The following is a 10850-nucleotide window of genomic DNA, read 5'->3' as shown; positions in this document are numbered from 1 at the left end:
ATTTCAATATTCTTTACACCCCTAAACGTAATTAAAATGAAAAAATCGCTTTAAATCTTACGCAACAAAATATGTCACCGGTTTCACAGACTCTTAACTTCACTTAATTCATTCTGGTCTCTATTGCTGATCCTAAGTACGCTTTGGATACAAGGAGCCTGGACTCTTCAGTGTAGCAAAAGGAGCGTCGATAGATCGGTAGTTAGGTTTTATAAAATTTGAGGAAAGGCCGAGCTTTCCTTTCTATTAAGCAGGGAAAAATTAGTACAGGGGCACCTCAGAAAACGCTCTTATTATGAAGCAGGTGAGTGCCTCAAACTTTCGTCAGACATTGCAGAGAAGCAATCTGTGCGTGATTAGCCCCTGAAAACTCTGCTTAACTCTTGCTTGAAGGCTGTTAAAAACTCCGGTGGTTACTATATTTTAAAAGAGAAAGTTCACAATGTTTCCAAATACGCAGCTTGCCGTCGCGAGTGTTCTCCGTGTGATTTTTCCGGACAAAAGAAAATCAAGTGTATGGGCGCTACTTATGCGGCGAAAGTTTTATTGGCTTCGTTATACAAACAGAGTAGCTAGCGTCGTGTGAATCAACTTCCAAACTAGACATTGAAGAGTTCAGGTAATTACGATTGCCCTGTACAGTTTGTATTTGTGCCAGTTAAAGGCGTAATCAAATTCTAAATTCGTTTTATTCCTCCGCTTTTATCGCGTTCATATATTTGTCAAAAAAAAAATCTTCGATCGTTGGGCGACGTCAACGGTCCCAACTACCCAGACGTTTCTCATGGAGATCTGCTTTGTCTCTTATGTGGAATCAGCACTCCGATCCTTGAATTCTTCTACCACACACATCTACAAGTGCATAGTGCAGTTCTAATTCAGCGTGTACATATTTTAACTAATGTTCATTCCATTAGAAACAACCCTGATCTCAAGGAAGGGGAGCTCAAGGATGACGAGTGCGGGGATTGCCGGCAGCACTGCCCTACCCTTTTTAATGACCGCCAAGCCTCTTGCCCTCCTCGATCAGTCGCTCTCCGACTTCAGTGATCTTCTTGCAAAGAACACGAACACAGTCGCGCTTAGTTTCAATGTCTTCAGATGCATAACTGCACGTCACTTGGCTGAAGATCTTTCCGAGAATCTGTACAGCTTCCTCCTTGGCCTTGTTTTTCAGGTCGCCGAGTGGATTCCCTGCCACCACTATGATCTTCTTTCCGGCATCCTCAAAAGCGTCCTCAACCTCGTCCCACAGATCTTCGAGAAAGTCCTCGCCACTCTGGATAGAGAATTCGATAAGTGCATTAATAAATCAGAACCTTTTGTTTATCATTTGGTTTATGGGCGTTAAATGTTCCAAAGCGACTCAAGCTACGACGGACGCCGTAGTGAAGGGCTCCGGAAATTTCGACCACTTGGGTTTCTTTTATGTGCAATAACATCGCAGGGTGCCTAGAAAAAGCAGCCGCCCTGTATGCGCAATGCGTTATGACCACAACCGTACCAAAAGATTAGAAGAATGCAAACATTATCTTATTTCGTAAGCAACGAGATGTCAAGGAGTTGAAAAATTACACACCGATTAGGTTACAGTGATTTGCCTACAAAGTATTTACTAAGGTGATCGCTAATGCAGTCAGGGCAAGCTTAAATTTTAATCAAACAAATGATCAGGCAGGCTTTCGTAAAGGATATTCCACAATAGCTTTTATCCACATTATCAATCACGGGATAGCAAAATGCGAAGAATATAATAACCTCTATATATATTTATCAATCACGGGATAGGAAAATGCGAAGAATATAATAACCTCTATATATATCCTTCATTGATTACGAGAAAGCATTCGACTCAGTGGAAACCTCCGCCGTCTTACAGGCATTGCGGAGTCAGGGTGTATAAAATCCTGGAAGACATATATATAGCAACTGCACAGCTACCATAGTCTCCCTTTAAAACAGCAATAAAATACCAATAAGTATGGGCATCGGGCAAGGAGACATGATCTATGCAATTCATAGGAAACACGATGCTATTCGCCGAGTCATTACAGGAGGTATTAAGAGGTCTGAATTGGAAACAGTTGGGGATAAGAGTTAATGAAGGATACCAAATTATTCTACGACTTGCTGATGATTATTCCTTGCTAAGTCACTGAGGAGATGAACTGCAAATCATGATCAATGAGTTAGACAGGCAAAGAAAAACGGTGCGCTTAAAATTTAACACACAGAAAACCAAAGCAATGTGCAACAGTCTAGCAAGAAAACAGCAGTTCACTATTGGCAGCGAGGAGCTGGAAGTGGTAAAGGAATACGTCTACTTAGGACTGGTAGTGACCCCTGATCCGGATCATCAGTGGGAAATAGCTAGAAGGATAAAAATGAGGGGGAGAGCATATGGCATGTTTTCTCGGGTCATGAATGGCAGTTTACCTTTGTTCCTCAAGAGAAAAGTATACAACAGTGGTATCTTACCGGTACTCACCTAGGGGGCAGAAACGTCGAGGCTAGCGAAAAGCGTTCAGCTTAAGTTATGATCAGTGCAGCGGGCAGAATGGGTGTGGGAACAAACGCGTGTTAATGACATCCTTTTCGAAATGAAGACGAAGAAATGGGCTTGGGCAGGGCAAGTAATGCGAAGGCAAGATAACCGCTGGTCCTTAAGAAAAACGTAGTGGATTCCAAGAGAAGGCAAGCCTAGCAGGGGGCGGCAGAAAGATAGATGGGTGGATGAGATTAAAGATTTTGCATGCATAGGGTGGGCGCAACAAGAAAAGGATAGGGTTAAGTATAGAGACATGGGAGAGGCTTTTGCCCTGCGGTGGGTGTACTAAGGCTGATGATGATGATGACAATGACATCGCACAGGAGACGGCCCTCTAGAATATCTCTTCCATCGAAATTCGACCGCCGTAAACGGATCGAACCCGCCTCTATGCTTGTGTGAAGAATATTGTTCGCCGTTCACCAGCTGGTTTTCCAAGGCGTTCGTGCCTAGCGGTAATTCAGGACAGGTGACCCGCATCCGGTCCTATAAAATATCAATAAGAACGCACTGGACAAACTTGCGTCAAGACGACATTCCCGCTCATTTTCAAAATGAATGGCGTTATTCGGCATTTGTTTTTGCATCTCAGGGCGCCCACCCGTAAAAAATGCTCTGGCGCAATCGAGCCGCCACCGGTGCATACACCTGAAGCGAACGGAAGCCGCCCACAACCGGAAGCCCACGCAGCAGGGGAGAAAAAGACTCAGCGGGATGAGATCAAAGCACGCAATAGGAAGATGATTGTCCGCTCACTACTACAGACTCAAAATTGTCGCATCACACCGTGCGACCACAAGTGCATTTTTCACTAGTGCTTTTTTTCTACATACTATTTCCTTTCATTTCTGAATAATATTTTGAAAGGGCAACGATAGAGTATTTATTAAAGTTCCTGTAGTTCACCGAAGCATATTAATTAACCACGTTCCCTCCTCTGTCCTTATGACCTTGGCCAAATACAGAAGCAGTGTAGCCTTTTCACACTGCAGAACTGAATTTTCAGGTTAGCTATTTTCGTGACCTCAATTCCTGCAATTTATAAGGGTACCAACAAGTTCTGGGCATCACAACCCTTATTTGGGTCTTGAACCTCGCTTCAATGATTCTTGCTGCTGCATGCAGTCCAGTAGGGAAGTCCGATTTGTATTACCTACTATGCACAGTTCTTAACCAAAGCCGTAATTTGCAGCGGATATTTTACCCAATCAGTGTGCATGCGATGGCGGTAACATTTTTCGCGCTCTTTCTGCGGCGGGGAAAGTACTAGGAACACCACACAAGCATTATGGACAATGACCGGCAGACCAGTCTTTGTCTGAGTTTGGTTTATTTTCTATTTTAAAACCATTCCTTGAATTGTTTACAACAGAATTTAGATCAATCAAGAGAGGTGGAGCATCATATCGCTAAACAAACTGATATTTTTTAAAAAGGCTCCCTACTTTACATTAACCTGCATCGTCACACATTATGCTTTTAGGCCTTGTGTCGGGAGTTTCAATGAAATCAGTTAATTAAAAGCACAATGTGGTCATGTAAGGTGAGAGAAGAAAGCTTTCTCGATTAAATCTGCTACGCAGTTCGCCGAATCCAACTCTTTAAATCATTTATATAGACAAGCGTTAAAAGCTGCTGCAGAGATTTTCTTATCTCATCTAGCACCCCATCGGACTAATATTCTTGGTCGTCTTTCGGGAACGGAGGTGGCCGGACTTTCCCAGCTGGCACGTTCTAGCAAAACTTCACAAACCCTTACTGTAAGCCTTAGTTACGCAGTGCCTTCATGACTATGTGTATTTTAACTCAAATCCATCCATTAATGAGCAAGTGCTTTCCCGGAAGGGGCGTTGTGCACTTAGAATTAATTTTTAACATGATTGGTGGCATGAATGCAGCCGGATGTTGATAGCGTTTATGACAATAAGCGAGCTTGATTAATTTCTTGCTGGTTAATTTTGGTCGGATAAAATGGTAATTGGTTTAAGCTGCGTATCTACTATTCATTTCTATGGGATATACCGCTTTTTTATATAACGATTTACTACAAAGATTTGACGCTTTTTACTTACTAAACGCATCACGGAATATTACACACACAACGCCAGACACTCTCAACAGAACAGTCCTGCCGCATTTTAGCATAATCTCCAAAATGAGTCGAAAGCTTTCGAAATTTCTTCTTTTGTTTAATATAGAAACTTCTCATTTATTGGGGTAGTATTTCCTGCGTTTACCACCTTGAAGAAATTGTTTACTAGATACTGCCGTGTCGATTTCTTCAACTCCAGTAATGTCTGCCGGATTGGTAATATTACTACCGTCCTTTCAATTTCCTGCCTATAACTGAATTCTGGAATTGCGTACTTTTCTTTCGTCTGCTTCAGTGTTTGTTATATTACATCCATGGTGTAGTTGTATTATGTCTGATAAGTCGCGCTCAGAAATGCTTATATTTCTTAATTCGTTTTTTCCCACGGAGCCCAAGATGATCATGATATATTTCTATTTCAACAGCTCCTGCTTTTCCCGCGATAAATTTCTATCTGGTGGCTGACTGCATCCCTTAGAATCTCAGCACCACGCTACCTGATTACGATGATTACATTAAGAAGGCCTAGGCTACGTCCGTCTTTGTTGGCTACGGCGGAAGTCCGTATCTGAAGCGACATACTGAAATTGTGCACTGTTCACTCCACCACTACCTCTACATCAACGTAAAGTGAAACCGTCACCTTTACAACAGAGTATTTCATTGTATAGTACCTTAACACCTGCATTCGTCTAAAAGGTATTTTTTAGCATGCCTTTAATATCTGGCGGTCGGGTCACCTTGCCTTGCTTAGCAGCTTTACACCTTCTGTTCCAACTTGATAGGCACTATTTTTGTTGTGGATATAGTTTTTAGTCTGCAGTTGCCTTCCGAGCCGCGTCCATTATGTCGGAGCTTTCGCGTACAAGCTCACGGAGTATTTGTTCAACATTTTGAATATATTTATTTAAAACAAAAAGACAGATAATAGCTTTGTCGCAAGCGGAGCTATACACCACTTATATGCAAGATCAATTTCCTCGATGTATGTTATCGACCGATTTAAAACGTTTAAATGAATGTCCTACTTTTCCTAAATTCTTTACTTTTCCGAGATAATACCAATGTTTCGCTTTGTTGCTTGGGCATGAAAAACACCGCCAGAGCACTTCCTTGCGTCTGTTCTTTGATATTTTCCAGGGTGCTGGCAGGGTAGTTCTAGCATGTTGCTGCTCTCCTGTAGACATAAAGCGCTTCTCGCAAGCGAGGCGCCTCGTGATCGCTGATCGGGCTGTGAAACAAAAATCTGTGGGAACAGAACACGGAAACCGCCTCCACCGTCTTACGCAAGCTATCAGTCTAACATACATTGAAGTCAGGATGCTGGCGCTAGTCTGAATTTGTTACTGAGCCGTTTTAACTTGAGCAGATTACGCCACAAGCCAATACTCAGGGTGCTATGGCTAGCATTTCGTCTTTGTTCGAGTCTATCCTCGATCAGTTTGGCTCTCATGTAAGCCGTTGAATTACATGAAACGTGATCTGTGTTGTTTGCTTTACGCCGCTGTAGATTTCTACGATGTCTTTATGATCGATGCGCACTCCAAAGAGACGACAAAAATGGTCCTCCTAATATTGAGCATTACCTCACTCAATTCTTCATAAATCTCCTTTGCCACTTCATGAAGAATGAGGCCGGTCTGGATGGCTTCGTCCGAATTAAGCTTTGCTTCAGCCTCTACAGCCTGATAAAGGGTTGGGCTGGATGTCTCAGGCGGAAGGAATGCGATCCCTGGAAAGAATAAGGAATGAATCTTTTCATTCCTTTTCAGTCTTAAAACTGTAAAGACGAAGATGTGACAACGAGGTAGCGGCAGTGCTATCGCTGAGCGCGTGCTGCTGCCGGGCTCTAGAATAACCGCGGACGCCCGAAAGGCCTCGTTCTGCGCCTGGTTCTGCCTTCCTGGTTCTGGTGGTGCCTGAGCTATTAAACCCTCTTTCAAAACGATTAATAATTGGTTTATTAACTTCAATATAATGATAAATTGGCTGCTTTCTACTGAGAAGTCTTAGTTATTCGTGAAGCTAGGGCATAAACTTTGAGCAACCTGTTCACAGAACATTTCTTTTAGAGATTTCTGTATAACACGATAAGGAGGCCCAATTGCGTTCCAAACTTTATGATAATGAAATAAACGAGCTCAAAACGAACTCGAAATCATAAAACTATCATGAAAGGGCCTTGCTAAAGCCCAGAATACTTGCTTTTTTTAGGTTATTGAACGGAGATATGCGACTTCCGATGAGGGTTTAGGAGAACTTTCTGTACTTACCTGCTACTGCCCCGAAGGCACAAAGTACCTGGAAAAGGAAACGTGTGAAAACATTTTTTTTTCTTACAAGCAGAGTTGCGAATTCATTTCGCTAACACAAACTTCCTTGCTCAACTTTCGTTAAGCACTGCCATACTGGCACAGGTACAGCGGTCATTAGTTTTTTACTCACTTCAGATTCTTCGTTAAAAAGTCCGTAAATATACAGTAATGCAGCTTTGAGCATGTGGATGCGTTCTATGCCGTACATTATCACCGTGGTAGCAGCTATTTCGAAAACGGTTTAGTAATGTTGATTATTATTTTTACTGTTTTCCTTTTATACAGAAAACAACAGATGAACGTCGAAGAAAACCCAGTTTTTTTTTATTTCTCAAGCAATATTTGCAGTTCCAGATAGCGAAATTGAAATATTTTACGCACAATGAAGTAGCCGCAGTTGCCCAGTGGTTATAGCACTCGGCTGCTTGCCCGAAAGACGCGAGTTTGATCCTGGCCGCGTCAGTCGAATTTGGATGGAAGCAAAATTCGAGACGCCCGTGTACTGCGGGATGATAACGCACGCTAAACAACCTGAGGTGGTCGATTTTTCCTGAACCCTTCATTAAGGCATCCCTCATAGCCTGAGTCGCTTTGAGACTTTGAAATCTCATAAACCAAACAAAACCAATTCCGCACACAATGTGTCCACAGTGGTAGTACGCGCAATATGCGGCAGAAATGGTGTACGCGTACTAGACTTCCGGGAAATGCAATTAAAGGAGAGAAAATGCTTTCCTTTTTGCGTCTGCTTGACCGCCTGTCTTCGCTGCGCCTCCTGGCGGGAAAACTGCTTTGTGATGAGCTGTGTCAGAGGACGTAACCATCCCTTGGTGATCAAAATTATACTCGACCGCTCTACTACACCAATTTTTCCTATTTTTCTTTTTTTACTCCCACCTTCGTATGTTCCCTCACAGCGCGGTTGCGGTCTCCCTTCGGTAATTAAGACAGTTAGTGCACCTTTAATTTTCTCAAAGCCAGAGGCGCCGCTCCGAGTGCAGTGCCGGATATCCACAGAAACTCTTCCGAGTTTGATTAAAAATTGCACACTCTAAACGAACCCTTTAGAAGCCGAACTTGACTGCGTTGTTCGAAGTCACCCTCCTTCTCAACTCCACAAGCACCATTTCGGGATGCACTTATCCGTCCTGGGGCCTCTTTCTTTCGAAGCGAAAAGCTTCACTACGCTAGGTAAAGCAGTCGTCGTGTAGGCCGGAGAATGACCTTGAATGGCCTTCAGCTCAACAACGTTAGCGGTGTATGACCGTATGTCGTACAGTTACGCTGCAGAACCCTTGATCTCTAACCTTGTCCATGAGCTTTAGATGACGTTTAACCACTGAACTTCGATCTTTGACGTTTGGTGACTGTTGGGCTGACATTTGAGCTTTCACCTTAAGAACATCTGACGGGGTGATGTGAAGCCACGTGATGACATCCGATGGGGATGCCGCAATACCACGTGATACCGCGTCATAGCCACGTGGTCGTGCTGATATATATATATATATATATATATATATATATATATATATATATATATATATATATATATATATATATATATATATATATATATATATATATATATATATAAATATATATATATATATATATATATATATATATATATATATATATATATATATATATATGTAATGAAGCTGCCATAGACGAGCCTCAGATGCTTAACAAGCTTCCTTCATTTTCTCTGAATTGCAAGGTCAGCCAATATAAACAACTGCCATTTTTTTGCTTGAGATGCGCTCCTTCGCCGCTCCTCAAGCCGCAAGCACGTCATGTACCCTTTCACGTGACTTGGGGCGCCAAACACAGAACAGGGGAAACTTTCCACCCGACCGCGGCGGCTGCGTTTTTATGGAGGAAAAACGCGCCTGACGTTGCGGTTCAGGTGTATAAAGGTATATGAGACAGTAGTGCGCCATTTCCTTTCCCCAAAAAACAATTATATTATTATTATTATTATTATTATTATTATTATTATTATTATTATTATTATTATTATTATTATTATTATTATTATTAAACTTTACACACGTGTGGACTCCTGCCCAGCTGGCACCCCGCCAACCACTCGACTCTGTCTCATACCTCGCTCTCATTGGTTGTGGAGCAGTGATGTCAACCCCTCTGCCGACGAATCCTAAATTTGTGTGACATCGCGGGGCGTTTTCCTCTAACTGTCATCTCTAAATCTGTCGTTTTACTAAATTACGGGACTGATTCAGAGTTTATTGCGGAAGGGATCTGGGGAAAATTAATCGGAGCGGCTTACAAGAGGAAGTGACAAGCGAGACTGGCATTCGTTCACGCCTTTTCGCATCGCCAGGAACTCAACAAAAGGCCCAAGTAGCATACGCCTGCACCAGTACGCCATGTCTGGTGGCCGAGTCGGGAGCTCCTTGCGCGGAACGCTAGTAGTCAGGTGCGCGTCTCTCAAAATTTGGTCGTGTTTTTTTCGTTATCGAGTCTCCCGGCTTGAAGTTAGTCTATACCGATTGCGGAGCATGTGGCGCATATCTCTTCACATTGCCTAGTTGTCCAGCTCGAGCTCCAATATGCACTGCCATTACATCCTTTTCAAAATCTAGAAAAGCTGGTTCCCTTATGATATATACATCTTCTTATTCTACAATGTAATTAAGTACTCTAAAATTAAGAGCCAGAACATCGTATTTGCACTATCTACTGCCGCGAACGAAATGTCTCCTGCGCCGTGCGGCAAACATTTACAGGCCGCATTGTTGTACCTTTCACGAGTGTTTAGAAAACCAGCCTTAAAGGTAGAGAATAAACACCCGGCATTTAGGCTTTATATGTTGTTCGTTCCCTCAAAAACTTTTATGCAGCGTACATTCCCTACATGGAAAAGATACGGAAAAGCAAGCCAACCGAACACAGAGAATGAGTAAGCCCACTGACACCACCACCAAGGACCGCATAGAGGGAATGCTCTTTTTTGTGTTGTATTGGTCGAATGAAAATTTGTACCGCCGTCATTTCTACCTGAAAGATAATTCATTGCAGACCAGCAGAAATAAACAGCTACATTCGTCTAGTGCAGCCGGAACTGACATCCTCCGTATGTCGCGTCAGATGCCCCACCAACTCGGCTATTGCGGAACCTGTCCGCCCTTATAATGCGAGTGTAATCGTGTTGCAGGTAGCATAACCTTCAGAGCGTTCAACTGCGCCACCTTTGCCTATATTGACAGATGTAGGATGTCTTGCGATACCGTCAGTTCAAGGAATACGATCGCACGTACCTGTGGGCGGCAGCTATGCGTGAACCCTCTTCGGCTACCTACTGCAGCAAAACCGCCAGAAACTCAAACGTGACCAATACCAGCCGCTGCGACCGCGTTTCGAAGGTGACTAAACGCAAAAGCTGCCAGTGTGCTGTGTGATATCAATGCGCATTAAAGAAACGCAGGTGGTCTAAGTTATTCTGGAGCCTTCTACAGGTTACAATTAACAATATACAAGATTGTCAGAATCGAGGTGCTTGCAAAGCTGTTGTGAAGACTAGGGCAGGGACGTAAATGAAATAATGAGCCCCTCATGTCCATACCCTTGTCTGTGCAACTGAGTGTTGGTAATTACGCAGCTGTATTTTGGCTGCGTATTGATGTAACATATTAACTGGTTCATTTTATTTACGCTTTGCCTATTTTTGCTTTATTTTTAAGCCGCAGCAGTGGCTCAGTGGGTATGATGGTAAAGTGGTGAACAGAACGACGTGGCTTCCACCCCGGCCGCGGCAGTCGCATTTCGATGGAAGCTCGTGCACTGGGCGATGTAATTGCACGTTAAAGAACCCCAGGTAGTCAAAATTTTCCGCATCACTCTAGTACGGCAATCCTTATAGCTGAAG

At 43.0% G+C, this 10850-nt stretch overlaps 1 protein-coding gene across 1 annotated transcript; it reads right to left on the bottom strand.

The window, feature by feature from the left end:
• Positions 1-528: 528 nt before the first annotated feature.
• LOC144123936 (uncharacterized) lies at positions 529-7163 on the bottom strand. Its single transcript, XM_077656647.1, has 4 exons — positions 7086-7163; positions 6914-6941; positions 6227-6372; positions 529-1279 (listed from the first exon to the last, which is right to left on the bottom strand). The coding sequence occupies exons 1-4, from the start codon at positions 7161-7163 to the stop codon at positions 995-997; spliced, it is 537 nt and encodes a 178-aa protein (XP_077512773.1). The 3' UTR covers positions 529-994.
• Between the last annotated feature and the right edge of the window lie 3687 nt (positions 7164-10850).

Source organism: Amblyomma americanum, chromosome 3 (assembly GCF_052857255.1).
Source record: "Amblyomma americanum isolate KBUSLIRL-KWMA chromosome 3, ASM5285725v1, whole genome shotgun sequence".
Taxonomy (NCBI): domain Eukaryota; kingdom Metazoa; phylum Arthropoda; class Arachnida; order Ixodida; family Ixodidae; genus Amblyomma; species Amblyomma americanum.
Note: the sequence above shows the minus strand (reverse complement) of the source record. Positions and strands in the feature narration are given on the sequence as shown.

What these genes read in the sequence shown, in the direction of transcription:
- LOC144123936 (XM_077656647.1), bottom strand. Translation starts at nt 7,163, where the DNA reads ATGTACGGCATAGAACGCATCCACATGCTCAAAGCTGCATTACTGTAT. An exon ending in TTTTTAACGAAGAATCTGAA is followed by an intron (nt 6,942 to 7,085) that starts GTGAGTAAAAAA and finishes TTCCTTTTCCAG; the next exon opens with GTACTTTGTGCCTTCGGGGC. An exon ending in TGCCTTCGGGGCAGTAGCAG is followed by an intron (nt 6,373 to 6,913) that starts GTAAGTACAGAA and finishes TATTCTTTCCAG; the next exon opens with GGATCGCATTCCTTCCGCCT.